Here is a 20,163-nt window from a genome sequence, read left to right as displayed (position 1 = left end):
TTTTAGCAAAGACTTATACTCCCTCTCCTTTACATCCTTACTACAACTCATAAATACTCTCATAATCCAATGAAGATCTTTCCTTATATTAACAACTAAGTACCATACTTACAGTGATCCCCATAAGGTACTTTCACCCCATCAACACAGTAATTAACTGGGAAGACTTTCCCTCTTGGTGAAATTTACAACCTGACTCTTCACCTTGTTTACCATAATACCATAGTCTATTGTACAACTCACAACATTATCAAGGTTTTTTTTTTTTTTTAGTCTCTCATAATCCTGAAACTTAACTAATGATTAAACAGTGATAGGTGTTTTTGTTTGTTCCATCTTCAAATAATAAACAAGCTTTGATGTCTTCCATTAAATAGTGACCACCGCAGAAGATCAGCAGTTAGTGTAGCAAGATGGGACATAAAACAACTCTTGAAAATATAAAGGCCTTAGAAGTACATCTCTCAAAATATGGTGCAAAAAGTTCAGCTGATACTGTTTTGTACTTAAGTAATAATAAGGAAATGAGTTATGATTGACTCAAAATTGATATACTATGGTACTGCAGTTATGGCTTGGGATACTAAGGTATTTGTTGTCCGACCCCGGGGTGTAGGGGCCAACGCATCCGCCTGTCACCTGGCGGCCCCAGGTTCGATTCCCAACCGGGTCAGGGGTTTTAATTTGTAAATGATTAATATCCCTGGCCTGGGGACTGGGTGTGTTTGTGTCATCCTTAATGTTCCTTTTCTCACATTCAACACTTTACACTTCCGCCATTTCCAAAATACACGCAGGTTCACAACATATGGTGCAAAGTAGGGGCAAAAGATCTTCTTAGGTCGATGCCCCAAATAAATAGCATTAAAAAAAAAAAAGTATTTGTTCAGTAGTAACTGACTGTAAGTTATAGAATTTTAACTGTACTAGTTTTGATAACTTGTTAAATTCAACAACTGGCTCCAGCTCATATATTGGTAAATGCCCATTGAAATTTAGGACTAATTCACAGAGAGAATAATACTAAAGTCATTTCATAAGATGGGAAAAATTGTCTCACTTCAAAAACTGAACAAACGTACAGAAATGTAACACTTGCACAAGAACTTTCTCAGTAATATTTTGTTTTTGATAATTATACACACTAAGTATCTCTAACTCATTATCTCTTCTGTTTAGCATCCTGACTGCATGCCAATCGTTGTTCCTCCAGATGACTGGTTCTACAGCCCCCACGGTGTACGTTGCCTCGAGTTTGTCCGTAGCAGTGCCACTTCAAGGGTAGGATGCTCTCTTGGGCCCAGAGATCAAATAAATCAAGTGACATCTTTCATTGATGCATCAAATGTATATGGGAGCTCTGAAGAAGAAGCTGATAGGCTTCGACTGCGAAGAAGTGGTCAGTATAACTAAGCTTTCTTAAAAATGATACGGCAACAAGGGACAACCTAGTCTGTAAGAAGGTGGTTCACATCCTTCATTTTGTTTGCTATGGTACCGCTTTCAAAGTTCTACTTTCAAGAATTACATACAAATACTGTATTAGTGCCTAAAGCAAGGGATGTACTTACTTCTTATTCCCAACTTAATGTCAGTTCAGAGACTGAGGAGATTGTGATGGGGTTCAGGCTGTTGGGAAATATTAGAAATTTGTTTGTAATGAACAGATGTCCTTAGCAATACTGTTTGCTAAAGTTTTCCATGCAGAACAAAAAAACCTACAATTCCTTGTCCAATTCTTAAAAAAAAAAAAAACAGACAAGCAAGCTTGTAGTTTTACGGCACTGTTGATGTCATGATCATGGGCACAGGATCACTCACTTTATGTGGAATCTGAACCACAGGATTGTGAATTTTCATTTCAAAAATCACACGTACATTGACCACATTACTGGGCATTTTATTCAAATGATGACTGCCTGAGTTGTGAAGCCAGTGGCAGTGCCAAATCAATTAATCAGTCACCACTGATCTACATTTAGGGCTGTCAGCCACGTACCAGATTCCCTATCAGTCTTTTCTTAAATGATGTCAAAATAATTGGAAGTCTATCAAACATCTCCTTCTTGAATGGCAATCTGTCATTTCTGAAGACATTTATCAGTTAATGCAGCTTAAAACTCCTGTTTCTCTTACCAAAATATCTTTCTCCATAGCAAAACATCAAAATGAATTGCATCCCAGTCAGAACACCTGGAATATTTCATCAAATGCAATGGATGATGAAAGCAATCCACTGCCATAGTACCTGGATACTAAGTTCAGAGTTCCAAGTTATGTGGAAATTTTTCTCAAGCCTCTCATACTTTATTCCTGACACAACATTTAGGAATAATCTGTTCATGCTGCTAATCATCATACAAGCACATACAGTGAAACATGAAAAATCACTTTTGAAATGCTGAAAGTTAATGCTGTGTAATTGATGAATGTGCTGTATGCCGAACACTAATTATTCAGAGACTTCCTCACACAAGAGGAATGTTATGCAGATGGCTATTCAACATCAGAAATATTATCTAAAGCCATCAAAATGGGAAAACATAAGATTCTAAATGTAATATTCAACAATTTATAGAGTTTAAACATGATGACTTTCTCTAGATGTCACAATCCTAAGTGAATATTTATATTTAGGAAAGAGGGGTACAGTTCTACCTCCTCAGAATATTTTAAAATAGAGAATGGATGTGAGTAATCCCTTTAGAAATAACAATATAAACTGATATTCCCTACTTAAATATTTGCTAGGAAATTTAGAAAGAAAGTAATGTGTTGTTCCTCATTATTTTACTAAATGAAACGTTCTGTCTTCTTTATATTTAACACTCTGTGATTGTTTGATTATTTAAAATGCTTGATTTTTGACTCAATGAACAAAATCGACAGAATGCAATTGTATGACCATTTTCATCGGGATCAAATTTGACTTTTATTTTAAATAACTTATAACTATTTCAGTTTATTTCTAGAAAACATACCGTACCTCTGTTGCATATAGAACAATCTAATGGATGTTTGTATTTCTTAGGTTTACTCAAGTATAGTCGAGCTCAGTACCATCTACCACTACTGCCCCTGTCCGTCCATAAAGCTGATCTATGCCGTGAGTCATCTGAACACAGGGAGTGTTTTGATGCTGGCGATAAACGAGTGAATGAGCAACCAGGCCTGATTGCCTTCCATGTGATGTGGCTCAGAGCTCACAATCGGCTCGCTACCCAACTCGCCCATCTCAACCCGCACTGGGATGATGAGAGGCTATATCAGGAGGCTCGACGTATTGTAATAGCAATGATGCAGCATATAACATACCATGAATTCCTGCCACTCGTTCTAGGTAAGTGAATGAAAGATATTAACAGGAAACATTAGCAGTGGTTTCGGATTTTACAGGGTAAAAATTTGATGGTTTGAATTTCAGATTTCTTTTACACTAATTAAAAAGCTTGCATCATGAATGACTGATACCTGAAGCAGCCCAGGAATTTAAAGACAATCAATTTTTGTTTACTGTTGATACTGTATGAGTACTTTAAAGAGAAAGTTGCTTTGAAGGACAAACAATTCACCTTAACAATCACATTATAAAGATCTTGAACAAGAATGATGCCAAAGAAACAGAAAATCAAAGTACATTTACTAATTCAGGAAAATTTGATGCCATATTCACTAATTGAACTCATGAATTATCCCTCATATTGTTAGATGATACAAGGATCTACTGTTCAGTACTTTGATCCCCTTCAGTTTTTCCATTGCTCTGTAAAATTATAGAAATTGATGTTCCCTTTTCCCTTCTTTCTGCTGTTTGCCTTCTTTGGTTCAAAGCAACTTCTCATTTGTCAGAAGTTTTCCTGTTACAATGAACTATATCAATATTTTTGGAACTCTTCCTTGTTAATTATATGATGAACGTTACAACAGAACAATGTAAATGGAGGAAAACCCAAACAAGTTGTTTTAACTGTGCAAAAGGAATGAGAAGTTATAAGTGAAACAAATTATAATTAGACTTTCATGATTGGAATCTAGTGGAATGTTGTTTCCTGGGCTATTAAGCTGAGAGTATATTTTGGCAAAGGCCTTGTCAACTAACTTGGTCTCTTTTGATGTGCATTAGTACCTGCATTTCATACATTCACTGTGCAGTCCAGAATTCTGGAGCATCTCAACAGTGTCCACTACAATTCCAATTTATGACAGAGGGGAAGAAATATGGTGAGCTACCATTCTAGGAAGTTTTAGTAAGGAGAAATACCATCCCTTATTTCATTCGATCTACAGAAAACATACCAAACACATCAGTACCCAAATTAGGATGCCATTCATCAACCCAAGCAGAAGCAAGCAGTAAAACACTGTTTGATCATCCCAAAAGTGAACACAAACTCACTTCAAGGATATTGAGTACCTTTCCATGACTCTCGAAGCAAATGGCTATAGACCTCCTCACCTATCACACAAAACTAAATAAGACCCCGAATCACAGTAAAATTCTCAAGCATTAAAGATTCAGATTGTCGGTCAGAGCAAGGGAACTGGCTTCAGTACAAACATAGTCACTGGAGGTAACGGGTGACTAGCAGCAGTTCTTTTAGAACCAAACAAGCCATTTTTTATTTATTAGTGTGGTCTTTATTTACAGATATATTATAATTTAGTGTTTTGGGTGTTATGGTTTCAACGGACTGGAAAGCTTTAAAGTTTCATTACTGACAAGATTCAAATTATTACTTCTGAATGAAACCATAGACTGACCAAATAGTTGAATATCAATGTTTTCTTTATGACTTGCTGGAAAGATAACTTACTGTACTTCTTGTACATGACTCTCGGTATGTCATTCTGGTATGTAATTATCTGTGAGTCAACTATTCCTCCTCAACCATTTAAACTATAAAGCAAAAAAACTGTGATTGATCTGAAGTTAAGTATACAGCTGTAACAATTCGATGACTGCCAATAAATAATAATAAAATATAAAATATATCAGAAATAAAATAAACATAATTGAAATAAATTAAATTTATAAAATAGTTCAATCGAAATGACCGTAGTATGGGCGCCAGAGTTCACCAGAATGGATCCCTTGAATTTTGATAGAGCATGATAAACTTTATATCCCAGGGCGTGTACATAATGCTGCATACTGGTACATCTGCTGCAGGCCTTACCTAACCTCCTGAAAATTACTAAATGGGTAGGAACTGCACCTAGGTTCATCAATAACTCCACTGATTCTAAAATAGCTAACTATAATCTTAACAAAATCCGTGCATGAGCACCTCATCAACACACAAAATTATACATATAATACACACATAAAATATTGCTGGAAGACTCCATATTTACAACAACAACAATGAAAGATAGTGGGAAAACGAAAGCAAGAACTAAACTACCATTTGTAGATAGTCCGATGAACAATGTACATACATGTAGATAAATACCCTTCACTGTCTCTGTATCAATACTGCTTGCCAATTCTCATAATCAGCACTTCTAACATCACACAGATACTGTACCTCGTAATACGTTGTTCACAGACTTTAACACTTGTTGTAAAGATATATACATTTAAATAACACATGCTTGTCAACCCTGAACATAAATTATGGAAAGTCTGAGATAGCTTTCACCAACATATAATGCCAGACCGCCACAAGTGCTACAATACTTAATGCGCAAGCACTCCACAATCTGTCGATCAGCCACTTTCCACGAACGTAACAAGACTACGCTCCACGAACGTTTGAAGTCCAGTCCATTGCAGCCGTGTCACTCCAGTACCGTGTATCAGCACCACTTCCTTCCTGTACAGTGTGTCAGTTGTGGTTCCTTCTCATACAGTCTCACTGGTTCCTGCCGTTTGATCAACCTTTATAGACATCAGCATTCCCCTTCCTCTCAGATAATACTTCTGGATTGGTCCTTGCCATCCAATCATTAGTGAACCTCTTGCCAAGACCATGCCCTGAACCCATACTTGGTCCCAAGAAATAAACAAATGCTGGGGTATATCACATGACTCATAGAACTTTCCTAGTACAACAACATCAACAAACACATCTCATCAGACACTGGGATGCCTGCATGAGTCATACAAATTACCAGAGTCCAATATAGCAATGTTTTCCCACTCGTGCAAAACAAATTACTCATACCTACATATGTGGATATCTCCCAGCTTACAAATATAAATGACAAAATATACAAATGAAATACAGATAATAATAATAATACTAATAATAAATAATAATAAATCGAATACTGACAATGATATCTCTAACTTCTACATACAGTGCGAGGGTTTGATATATGTACTATCACACAGCTTTTGAGGTGTTTGCTGATGCAACATTTCTAATTCTTAAAAAGAAAAGTTAATATGCTTCTGAAGTTTGACAATCAAATAAGATACGTGGAAATACCATTTGATGTAATATTCTATTTTTGTATTTAAGTAGGCCGACTTAGTTCTTGTTGAATTTGTATGTGTACCAGTTACACTTTTCAATAATGGTGCAAGTTAGTCTCTAGAGGATAAGTATTAGGTCATCTGGTGGCTGCATTGTTTTAATGTGTAAAAAGCAGAGATATTTTGCTTACAGTTAGGTACGGTGTAGCATATTTGACAAATTGTGCCAAATAATATTCTGTTTAAGATAACATAAAGTAAAACACCCAAGTTGAGTCTGGTATGGCTTCCACTTTCTTGGGCAAGTCTCCTCACTTTCATCTTACCTCCTTCATTCCACTTTTGCTCCCTTGTAACCTTGAGGGTATTAGTTTCTTGAGGCCTAGGCAATCTTTCATTTTCACTGCTTTTGTGGTCCTTTTCTTCCTTTTACTAATACCTTGTGTTGGTCCTTTTCCTTTTTTATATTCTGACTACCAGTAGCTGATGTACCCTTGCTTCCCAACGGAATTCTCAGAAAGATTCCCTTTGTCGTTTTCCCAACTGAAGTTATCATAGGTCATTACAATGATGTCAGTAGGAATGCAGTGATTAAAAGCAATATTATCATATAAAATACTCGATCAAATAAAAAACGCACATTTTCTCACTTTTAATGAACAGCACTATGGTGCCGATCTAACAGTCCAAAGTTCCACTGCTGAAATGACCAGCCCACAGACAGTCACAAACACTCCTCTGCCATTATTCCATTAAATGTGCACACTGTTCATTCCAATCAGTGCTTCAGAGCAGGGATTAAATAGCTGGAATGCTATGATGAACCAATGTGTTATGTATCAGTAGTATTAGAAAATTGATGAACCAGAGGAATGGCATGCTAAAGAAGAGAGAGATCTAACTCCCCAGCTACTTTCCGCTAATATTACACAGCAGTAATCAGTTAATCAATTTTATGAGCTTTCTATATTGTAGGCCTTCACATTTAGTTTTCTTCTGACTCTGTGATATTAGGGCATCTTATAAAATTACTGTATATATAGCGTAGACTGTAGTTCCTTATTCCCCGACTTTACATACCGATTTTCATTAAATTCTGTTTACCTATTTTCTCGTGACTCAGCACTGATATGGATTTGGCAACAAAAGTCCAAATTCATGAATATCTCTGTTATCATAGCCAGTACGGTAAAAATTTATAGGACATAAATGATCGGAAATTTACTACTATACAACTTCAGTTATGTAGTATTTATCGATAGGACCACTAATAACATAAATATTTGAGAATTAAATTTTTGGCCGCCCCCTGAACTACTATTTCACTCTGTGGGAATGAAATTATTTATGGCCCGATTTTAGCGATTTATTCCCTGACTTTACTTACCGATTTTCATTCATTTCTCTTCAGCCGTTTTCCCATGATGCACGTACATACAGACAGACAGAATTTATGGAAAATTAAAAAATACATTTCCTTGTTACTGTGGATACGACTGATACAGAAATACCATGCTTTTTTAAATTCTGAGCAATGTACAGACAAAACTCTTATTTTATATATACAGATTAGAATTAATTGAGGATGGTTATCTAGTCGAACTTCACCTTAAAACAATGAACATCACCACAAATACCACTACTACCATTTGACTACGAATAAAATACATCTTCATGCATTACTGTCTTCAAATAGACAGGCTCTCTCCACATCAATCCCATTTCCTCTCAGCCTCCCAGTGAGCCCACTTCTGCTTCCCAACTTCAACACTCATTGAGAGACCATCTTGATATTTCTTCAATCTTGTTTAATACTCTAAACCTGTTTGAGAAGAAAATTTACACTGATTCATATAGGAAATTTCAAGAACTAGAGTAAAGGAACATTTTATATTATCATATAAAATACTCGATCAAATAAAAAACGCACATTTTCTCACTTAAGAATTGAGATAGACACCTTTCCAGCCCAATGATGCCATATAGCATTACAATATTTCTGAATGCACTCCAAACATTCAAAGTATTTTCAGGACTAGTGGGAAATATTGCACATGAGACATGTTCAGTTTAACTAAGGACAGGAATAATTTAATGACATTTGTTTTAAACAGCTAGAGAACAATGTCTACAAACATTTTCTGGTTATTTCTACTTATATCTACTGTAATATATTTTGCCCTGTGTATTTTTATATCTTGTATTTTATACTTTATCTCAACAATTTCCTCTGCCTCTATACACATTCTGTAACTAAGAATATCTCATATTTACACAACATTTTGTTTAATGGACTTAAGATTGTTTACCTGTTTCACAATATTGGAGAACTTTCATAAGACTTATGTACTATCCACTGAATGATACCCTAGGCATCATTAAACATTTCGGCATAGGAAAATCCAAATACAGGGTGGTCGGATACAATTGAACATATGAGCTTTCTACTATATATTTTACTGATAAATAATTTGAAAAAAAAATTCAATATCTCGTGCCATTGTCATTTTATCACCTGCTGAAGTTATCCATTCAGATCGCTTCCTGGGTGAATTCAAATGGGCTTGGAGAGGTGATGTTGCTAAATCTGCACATGGCTTAAGAGCCATGCTGAGACATCAGCATCAAGCACAAACACAGCATAGTGTACTTGCTGTGGTGCAATCCCGTCAACTCGGAGGTACGTGTTCAAATCCCTCCCCACCAGATGAAGTTTCTTTTTTCGATTGGTCCTCTCAAGCCGGTGTTTAGCCACCTACAGATTTAGCAATGCCACCTCGCAATGCCCATTTGAGTTTGATTGCAAAGCAATCTGATTGGCTAACTTCAGCTATTGACAAAATTACAATGGCGCGAGATATGGAATTAATGTTCTCAAATTATTTATCAGTATGACGAACCCTCTAATGCTCATATACCCAGTTCACATTGTTTCTGACCACCCCGTATAAAAAATATATGTAGCATCATGTTCAAAATACAAACTTCTATAATTTTTCATGAAAAATGAATCATCCCCTCACTCAAAATAAATTGGGCAGGAAAGGGATAAGGTAGTATCCCAGCATTCTTCTGGAATAAGTGTGGAGAAAATCTTAGGAAAAACCTTGCTACTAGCATTAAAAAAAACATACACACACACATCGTGCAACAGTGCCAAAGGGCGATGGTCTACCAAGCGAACGCTGCTCAGCCCGAAGGCCTGCAGATTATGACGAATCCTCTCAGCTGTTATTCTAAGCTCTCTAGACTGGGGCGGCCATCTCGCCGTCAGATAGCTCCTCAATTATTGTAATCACATAGCCTGAGTGAGCCTCGAACCAGCCCTCAGATCCAGGTAAAAATCCCTGACCTGGCCGGAAATCAAACCCCCTCTGAGTAAGAGGCAGGCACAATAACCCTACACCACAGAGCAGCTAATTCAGACAAGATATTTCTAAATTATGCAGTTTCCCCATCCTGTCATCGAACGTGGCTCAACGTGCTCTACTTTAAAGGTTAGTTGTCAGATGAGATAAACAATGTAAATGAATTTTTGTTTAATGTATGGCTTTTAGTACTGTGAGTGTCCAAGGACATGTTCGGTTCACCTGGTGTAGGTCAGTTTGACACTCATGGGGGACCTATGCATCTGGGTGACATGACAGTGATGATGATGATGAGATAAAGAGAGGATGAAACCCAATGTCAGCACATAGACTACTCCAGTCGAATAACACCCGGGGATCTGCTCAAGTCTTAACATCGCCATCCAACAGACATATCGCCATCAACAGCGTCATATGCCATCGCTCCATATGAACACTGAGGAAATGTTTGGAATTGAATCCAGGCTTTTGGCACACAATCTAGCAATTATAAATTGTATACTACCACCTCTCCTACTCTTCCAGCCAACATTATGATTTTTCCGCCAACAGGACCCAAACCAGCTAATAACGGTGTCAGACAATATAGACTTTATGCCTTAACCATCATGGCCACCAGGCGGGCTAAAGAAAGGAAGTCACAAGTAAGTGAAAGCAACTATGTGACCTCAGTGGTTATTGGCAAATTTTCACTGACACTGAGTCCTGAAAAGCTATGGTAAAAAATAGAAACATGTTAGACTTGAGAATTCAAATTCAAAGCTTGAGAGTTCTCCTTAACTTGGCTTGGCTTCACAGAGAGAAAGGACAGAAGATTATATAAAATGAACAATAAAGAGAAATCAACTCGGAAGGAGTGAAAGTTTTTAACATGTTAATGAACTAGATTCATAGCATGAAGTGTGGATGACAAGTGGACGAAGTACCTGGCATCCAAAAAGGAAGAAAAATGTCTGAAAGGTCCAAGAGAAAGGACAGTAGGTTAGTTGAAAGATTGTAGATGTAAAACATTTAATGGACTTACAAATGAATGTTCGTATCCAGTATCAGTGAAGGTCTTACAAGGAAGCAATTAATTATTATTATTATTATTATTATTATTATTATTATTATTATTATTATTATTATTATTATTATTATTTTGCAAGTTGGTTTACGTCACACCGACATAGATAGGTCTTACGGCGACGATGGGGCAGAAAAGGGCTGGGAGTGGGAAGGAAGTGGCCTTAATTAATGTACAGCTTCAGCATTTGCTTCGTGTGAAAATGGGAAACCACAGAAAACCATCTTCAGGGCTGCCGACAGTGGGGTTCAAACCCACTATCTTCTGAATACTGGATACTGGCCACACTGCAGCTATCGAGCTTGGTATTATTATTATTATTATTATTATTATTATTATTATTATTATTATTATTATTATTATTATTATAAATAATATAAATTGGGTCTTTTTTTTAAATTTTATATTAGTATGACAATGATATCAAGTTCCTGTGATGTCTTTCTTATCTCAAACGACCTCAAATATGATGCTTGGTTAGCAATTTGTCTAGCAGCCCACGTACTTTTACCACATGATGGTCAGCAATCTCAATATGTGCCAAAGCTTTTTTAAGTACTTATTGAAAAGGAAAATATTAGCAGTATAGTGATGAAGGAATATTTATTATTAATTTATTTTTGTCTTGTCTGTCATAGTAATTAGTGCAAATCGCACACTTTCTTCATGATTACAATACTGCCTAGTTATGTTTTAACAAAGGTTTTACAGTTTTGAAAATGTATCTAGAAATAAACTGTAATATTTCATATATTGTACACATGCTGGCCCCACAGTCTCTGGGTAGCAAGCCTGCCTCCTACCTGAATAGGGAATCTGCCACCTGGGTGGCAACCCTAAATGCAGATCAGTGGTGATTGATTGATTGATTGATTGATTGATTGATTGATTGATTGATTGATTGATTGATTGATTGATTGATTGATTGATTGATTGATTGATTGATTGATTGATTGATTGATTGATTGATTGATTGATTGATTGATTGATTGATTGATTGATTGATTGATTGATTGATTGATTGATTGATTGATTGATTGATTGATTGATTGATTGATTGATTGATTGATTGATTGATTGATTGATTGATTGATTGATTGATTGATTGATTGATTGATTGATTGATTGATTGATTGATTGATTGATTGATTGATTGATTGATTGATTGATTGATTGATTGATTGATTGATTGATTGATTGATTGATTGATTGATTGATTGATTGATTGATTGATTGATTGATTGATTGATTGATTGATTGATTGATTGATTGATTGATTGATTGATTGATTGATTGATTGATTGATTGATTGATTGATTGATTGATTGATTGATTGATTGATTGATTGATTGATTGATTGATTGATTGATTGATTGATTGATTGATTGATTGATTGATTGATTGATTGATTGATTGATTGATTGATTGATTGATTGATTGATTGATTGATTGATTGATTGATTGATTGATTGATTGATTGATTGATTGATTGATTGATTGATTGATTGATTGATTGATTGATTGATTGATTGAAAGCTTTGGTTCTATACATGGTCAGGTCTGAGGGATAGTTCCAGATTCATTCAGCCTATGAGAGAACAATTGAGGAGCTACCTGATAATTAGGTAACATCCCCTATCTAGAAAGCCAAGAATAACGCCCAAGAGGATTCATCGTGTTCTGCAGGCCTTCAGTCTGAGCAGCGGTTACTTAGCAAACCAAGGTTCATCAGGGCTGCAGTGCCATGGAGTTTGCTTGTTTTATGTTGGAATCATACTATGTGCAGGACAATGAAGAGTCTCTTAAAGCTTCAACAGTAATGATTATCAATAAATCATCAATGGTCAGCATTTAGGACTGTTGCCCAGGTGGCAGATTCCCTATCGAAAATGTTTTAAAATTATGGTCATGATAATAGTTTTAAGTGGAAATACTATCAGATAAAAATTATCCCCCTTTCCCTAAAACCAGAGGGGATGAAGGGGAAATCCAATCTCTTGAGGAATGAAGGTACCATCAGGTAACTCAGAAATATTAATGGTTGTGTGTACAGTACACTGCATGTAAGTTTTGCAGGCTTCAAGCCATAACTGCCGAAAGTATCCAAAGCACTGTTCTTGTTCCTGGTTATTCACAAGAATGATTCCAGTAACTGTATTGATATTTGCACTCTTTGGTTTTGTTTTACACTTAACATCACTGACAAGAGGAGAAGCAGATGCAGAAAGTGATACTACTTGGCCTAAATTTGTGTCTTGTTCTTTACTTTTTCAGTACTTCCAAGGTGGAATAGGCACCCAACAAATCTCTTCCATGGGATCACTTTTTACCACCATGGAATAACCACTTATCCATGATTATGATGTTATATTTATCACTAAGAAGAGTTAACTACTCTCACTCAATAATCCACCTCTGTTATGTTCTGTTCACTGTCTTTGCACCGAGTGATAGGCTTAGAAAGAGCTCTTTCTACCTGGGTTCACCATACAGAGAATCTAAGAATGGCAGTAACTGTTCACAGAAGAGATGAAACATGTAACACTATACGAACTTTCGATCACAGCTGCATTCCCTTGCCTTAAACCATAGAGATCAGAAGAGAACAAGAGTCGACCATGGGAAGTCGGATAGTAAAGATAAAAGTGAGTAGCCTGGCACTAGTAAGTGGAAGGAATGTCAGACTCAACAAATGTATTTATCCCCCACACATTAACAAGTTTTCATATTGATTACCTGATGTTTCTCTTAAGAAGAATGCCCCATAGGAACCACTTTAGTGTATAGGACTAGTTGAAAAATCATTACAAATACATTAGAATTTGTAAAACTGATAAATGGATGTTAAAATTGGACTTTAGTCAAGTAAAATAGGAAAATGACTGGAGAGTAATCTTCTGTATTGGATTCTGAAATTTTTCTGGGAAGTTTTGAAACCTACTCATCATCCTTCAGAGGATTTGTTCTCTAGCTCTAGCCCAGTAAAGACTACCATATAACATAAGCACATGGACTCAATAACACTGTAATAATTCTCTCAGTTTTCGTGTTAATGGCTGCCGACTCAAACGTTAAGCAGGACCATATGCCGGCTCAACTCTCGACCAATAGAATGCTTGACTTGTAAATGACATACTCCACATGGAGTTCAGTCGTGGAGTCCAGTATGGACTTCATTAATGAGGAAATTGCAAGAACTATACACTATAGTCACACAAGGAGGTAGTGGTGGTGTAGTTATTGTTTTTTTTCTGTTCAAGTTGAAGTACAAGATAACCATATCCTCCTCTGCCACTAATCACAGAAGGAAATTTAAGAAAGGGAAGGGCAGCTGAAGGTGTGAAAATGAAAGACACCCTAGGCCTCATAAACCCACCACTAGGAGGACCTGAAGAAAACAAGAATTGACCAAAAGAGATCATATAGGAAAGGTACTCATTGCTAGGAGCAGGAAGAAGTAAGTGGGAGGAATATTAGGCTCAGTCAGGAACCCCATGCTCACAAACTGAGATGTTTTGAGACTGGCTTTGCTGTAAGAGAGTGAAAGTTGGGTAGACTCAGATATCTTATTCATAAGTTGGAAGTATAGTTTTTGTTTTGTTTTTGTTGCTGGTTTAATGTTGCACTAAAACATCAGTGTTTTTTTGGCAATGGAAGGATGAGAAAGGGCTAGGATTGGGAAGCTAGTAGCCATGACCTTAAGGTACAGTCCCAGCATTTTCCTGGTGTGAAAATTGGGAAACCACAGAAAACAGTCTTCAGGGCTGCCAACAGTGGGGTTCGAACTCACTGTCTCCCGAATGCAATTTTTCAGTTACATGACCCAAACTGTGGAGCCTCTCACTCCGTTAAATTGGAAATATAATAGAATCTCATTAATTCGGGCCCCATTAGTCTGGATTTCGCTTAATCTGGACAGCCGTTCATTAATAATACATAAATGCAATTACAGAATAAAGCTGAGTTATGAATGCAAAGTGTGATCACTGCAGAATGTTCTGAAATGGATAAATATGACCAGGATGAAGTAAGTGATATTATTAACCCTAAGCCAAAACTTTGTGAAATTGAAGCTCATCTAAAATTGTCATTAAAACGTTGAAGATAACAACAATGGAAATATATCTGCATATTACAAATATCTGAGACATCTGCGTGAGTTAATCATTAAAGAAATTAATGTCAAAGGAAGAAAACAAAAGAGCGGCAGTTTCTTCAAACCAGTAAACGTGTCAAGTGTGGTTAATGAAGGTGTGCCTTGATTACCATGTTCTAATTCTGTACTGAACTAGTTTCTCTGCATCTTGTAGGGCCTAATACTGTACTGCATTATATCTTGTGTACTAAATAGCCTTTATATTTCTTAAATTTAAAATACTGTAGTGTAGACATTCTTTTACTGAATAGAGTGTTAAAAGATGTCATGGCTCATTTCATAAGCTATTTAGTTTAATCCAGACTTTCATTAATTTGGACAATCTAGAGTCTCAATTAGTCCATATCAATGAGGTTCTGACAAGCAGATGAGAACAGTGACAGGTGGTACTCAGAAATTGAGACAGAGGCCAACTTAGGAATGAACTTGATGGATGAAGCTACGCAAAAAAAACCAGCTTAGGTGTGTCATGAGAGGTGAATGGAGGAGAATAGGTTACCGAGAAGAATAATGGACTTGGCCATCGAGGGTAAGAGAAGCACAAGGAGACTAAAGTGATAATACTTAGACTCAATTTTCAAAGAGTTAAAGGTAAGAAATGTGGAACTAAACAAGGCCACAGAGCTAATTGCAAATAGCAAATTGTGGAGGCACACCATTAATTCACAGAGCTTGCAGACCAAACATTGAAAGGCATAACAGTCTGTAATGAAGATGTACATGTACCTCAGTCACTGTAGGAAAACAAATGTCCATGTGGTTCATCTATTTCCAGACCATTTTATGGGAAAACCCAACAGGAAAAAGAGAATATCAAATCCAAGGGATTGAAATTGTTCAGTACGGAGAGAAATAGACAACACTCTTCTCATAAAAGGAAACTGAGCCAGCTAAAAAGAATGGGAATATTTACCGGTGAGTTGATGGAAGGTCTGACCGAATCTGCTATAATGGTAACCGTAAAGTTGAAAGATTAATGTGACCCTGACATGGAAACAGACGCTATTTCCTGTTCTAGGTAACTTTGTTGAAAGATGTGCACAGTACCAGTTTCCTCTCTTCTATGACCAAACAGGAAATAATTCTACCTTGGCTTTGATGTAATTGGTTATACCTGGCAACATACCATAATTTAACACTGCAATGAGTAACTTAAAACAACAAAATAAGAGCTAGTGTGAGTGAGTTGTTTACAGTCCATACTCCAGATTCCTTCAAGATAAAAACAAGGTCAAGTGAGAAACTACACAAAGGAGTTCTCACAGTAACAATGTTAGGAGAAATTCTCAGTCACTCTCTCTAGCTGAACCAAGCCAAGGTGAAAACTGTCTCTTTCCTTTAAATGTAAATTTAACTTCACCTTCATTTGTTTAGCTGTGCTTAAGACACAATGGAATGATGGAGTTCTTTAATTACAAGGCATTACATTTAAATTACAGCATAATTATATGTTACTACATACAATTACAAAGACCATCGACCTTGGAGATTTTTTAAAAGTTGAAACTAACACAGACTTCAGGTTAAGAAAAAAATTTCTTAGCAAGATGTGGAAGAAGAATAATTCTTCGTTATGTTTGGCAAAATAATAGCAAGACGAATTTTTTAAAGTTCTTCAAATGTATTACCTCCACTTTCTGACTCAAAAAGTGATGGGCATGGAAAGTGCTCATGTACAAACTCAACCAAAAGAAAGGAGTACATTACCATAGAGATTAATTCTTGGCTGATTAATACACAGAAGTTTATCTAAACTTTGTAAATGAGGAAGTCCACTTCTAAGCTTTTAGAATGAGTTTAACTCTATAACATCCTGCAATAATATAGGTGCCATTTGTCACACAAATTACTAGAAGTTACAGGAAAACCAAGTCATAACCTGACTGAGAAACATTAATTGCCGAGCTGGGTAGTTAAGATAGTAGAGCGCTGGCCTTCTGAGCTCGAGTTGGCTGGTTCAATCCCGGCTCAGTCCGATGGTATTTGAAGTGCTCAAATACATCAGCTTTGTGTCAATAGATTTACAGGCATGTTAAAGAAGTCACTGAATTTTACACAAAGTCTGGTGGAAATTCTTAACTTCACTCTTAGGTAATTTCTGCATATTTCTTGACAACAGCTGTGAAAAATGTGAGGAATTTCTGTGCTAGAATAAAAACTGGCTTATTTTTGAAATTATTGTAATTTAGATAGTTTGTGGGCAGCAGCGGCTGCAACTCATATCCAAGTAAACATATTTTTCAGTAGTTATTTTCAAACTTGCAATGCTTTGCAAATATGTTTCATATGACGTAGTAGCCCAATCTTGGCATGAAAAATTTGTCCACACAAATCACATAGAATTGGTGGGGGAGGGTATTAAAATACCTTCAACAGTTCTTGAATTTTAAGAGACAGCAGAATGAAAGAATGTCATCCTGTAAGTACGGTAGTGTTGGTGATTATTATTTTAAGAGGAAGAACAGCTTGGCAACTATCCCCTCTTAACACTATTCCGAGGAATAATGGAAGAGGTCCTACCATTCAAAGAATGAGGGCATTGGCAAAAGAAAGGGAAGGAGCACAAAGTGAGAGAAAATAAATGAAATGCTAGGCCTCACAAACCTAATAATGTCAATGTCAGAAGAGAACAAGAATTGACCAAAGGAAGTTGGATAGGAAGGATGAAAGTGAGAAGCCTGACACACGTAAGTGGAAGCAGCTAGAATCCAGTGGTCACTAAACCCACCCTCTCATATTGAAAGCCACACTTTTTACAGCAGGCACAGGATACAGTGAAAGTATTCAATCTCCCCCCCACCTATGGTGAAATTTTTCCATGTAAAGGAGTTATTTAACTTCAATAAATTTTCTGATACACATCTTTGCATTTAAGTATTCAACTGACTCTGCCAGATTTGATCCTTAAATCGTATGCAGAAGGCAAGTGATCAATGAATTATGTTAAACTAAACAACTGATCAAATATGTGATTTCTGCCCATGTGTATGTATAGGAAATTAATTGAGGTTATAGTTGGGAAGGTGTTAGTGGTGGTAAAAATGAAATGGCGTATGGCTTTTAGTGCCGGGAGGTGTCCAAGGACTTTGGCTTACCAGGTGTAGATCTTTTGATTTGACACCCTGCATGTCGTGATGAGGATGAAATGATGATGAAGACAACACATCCACCCAGTCCCTGTGCTAGAGGAATTGACCAATTATAGTTAAAATTCCCGACCCTGCCGGGAATCAAACCCGGGACCCCTGTGACCAAAGGCCAGCACACTAACCATTTAGTCATGGAAATGGATAGTGGTGGTGGTGGTGGTGGTGGTGGTGGTAGGTACTTTCCCAGTATTTCCTTATGACCTAAAGTGCAAGAGGCAGAAGAAGGAAAGAGAGAAATCATGGAAATCTGCTTTTAGGATAGTTGAGTGTAAGCTTTCTCTTCTCAACTGTATTGCTTTAAGCTGAGTGTATTTCATCTGAATCAAAACTAGTCAAATTTTTGGAGTAGCTGGGCATCAAAGCTAGTGCTAAATGATATATCTTAGCAGATAAAATGTCTGTGGCATTGTCAGCTAAACTGCATCAAAAGACTACACTACTGTTGTCAAAAATTATTATCGATAATTTTATGGTGCAAATATACTGGGAATTCAGAGAATTTTTCTATTCTGGTTTGTTCACTTCAGACTTCATGTGGAAAAATGGAAACGAGCCCAGAATACAGAATTATGAGGATGGATTTACAGAGGGTCTGAATGAATAATTATTATAATTATTTAATGAAAGACTGATTAGTTTGATGAGCTAGGAAACTTCTTCACATCATACCAGTCCTCACATTTTTTCAACCATATGCCTAACCTTGGTATTAGATTCCTGAGTTCTGGAGCTACCCACTCACAGGCTTAATTGGATCTCCCAAGCAAGTGGCTGATCCATTCCTATTTCAATGTCTTTATTTGGTTTCCAGCTGTTTATGAATTGGATAGCTTGCCTATAGAATGTACATTTAGAAAAATTACTACAGTATGATTCACTAGAACATAAGAGAAATGGCCTCATAGCTATCGAGGAAACCATGTTTTGTTATTCTTACAATGTTATAATTTCTCCTCACAGAGTAGAATTAAGCTAAGGCTTCTTTATCTGATATAGCTCTTGTACTTTCTTACTTTTCTGTACTCCAGTCAGTCATAGTATGGCACTATAGCTTCATAGTATTAATTTCCAAATCTACCTTCCTATTGGAATTTTGTCAGGTTTTACCAGTGACGGCTCATGAAGTTTCACATATGAGGGTCATGTTATGGCTTAAACACACACACATATTTACATGTGCAAGTATAAACATTAAAATACAATATCAAAACAAACCTAGGTTTACCTTATGATTAATACTTATGTCAGATCCACAGTTCTTTCTTTAGTTGTAGCAAATCTCTCGATCATAGCCAGCACATTTTTATCTCTTAGTTATCAATGCACTTCTCAGGAATGTTTTATTCTGTTTAATGTAGAAAAACTCCCTGATTAATGAAGATATAATCTCAAAATAATTTTTTCTTGTTCTAATAAAATGTCTCTTTGACATCCTCGAATAAGTCAACCTCTACTCCTCCTTTATATTATTATTTTCTTTTCTCTAATTTAGTTTTATAGCCTTTTCTATTATTACAAAATGCACTTTTCTTTATATTTTACCATAAAGCTAATTACTCTACTCAACCCAAAATTAGGTGCAGTATTATTATTGGCATCTATTATTTTTGGCTATTCTGACTGGTATTTTATTTTATTTTAATAAATGTGCCCTGATATATTTAAATTTTGTGGTTTTGTTATTGAGAGAGAGAAAGAGAGAGATGATTAGAACATTGGCTTGGCTGCTGGCCTTCTACCCCTATTTTTGAGGTTCAAATCCTGGAGACTGATGGGTGTAATTTTCACCTGTAGAATCATATGGAGTCAGGAAGAGTATCCATCATCATTTACTAAAGGCTGTGCCTTCTTGTTGTAACCAACTTTCTCTGACCATTGTCAATATCGTCATCTCTTCTTTAATTGGTTCTAAAACTACATCTCAGCTGCTTCTAGCCTGTCATTTTCTTGTCTTCCCAGGATCTATGCTTTGCTTCCATATGTTAGAACACTCCAGATTTAAA

General features: G+C 36.3%; 1 protein-coding gene across 1 annotated transcript in view; it reads left to right on the top strand.

Annotated features, from left to right (window-relative positions):
- Positions 1-20,163, top strand: part of LOC136875889 (thyroid peroxidase) — a 257,266-nt gene that overhangs the window by 195,885 nt on the left and 41,218 nt on the right. The window contains exons 7-8 of the mRNA XM_068228240.1: positions 1,180-1,399; positions 3,032-3,340. Of these exons, the coding sequence (XP_068084341.1) occupies positions 1,180-1,399; positions 3,032-3,340 (529 nt within the window). The remainder of the gene's footprint in view (positions 1-1,179; positions 1,400-3,031; positions 3,341-20,163) is intronic.

Source organism: Anabrus simplex, chromosome 6 (genome assembly GCF_040414725.1).
Source record: "Anabrus simplex isolate iqAnaSimp1 chromosome 6, ASM4041472v1, whole genome shotgun sequence".
NCBI classification, from domain to species: domain Eukaryota; kingdom Metazoa; phylum Arthropoda; class Insecta; order Orthoptera; family Tettigoniidae; genus Anabrus; species Anabrus simplex.
The sequence above is the reverse complement of the archived record's forward strand: the minus strand, read 5'-3'. Positions and strand labels throughout refer to the sequence as shown.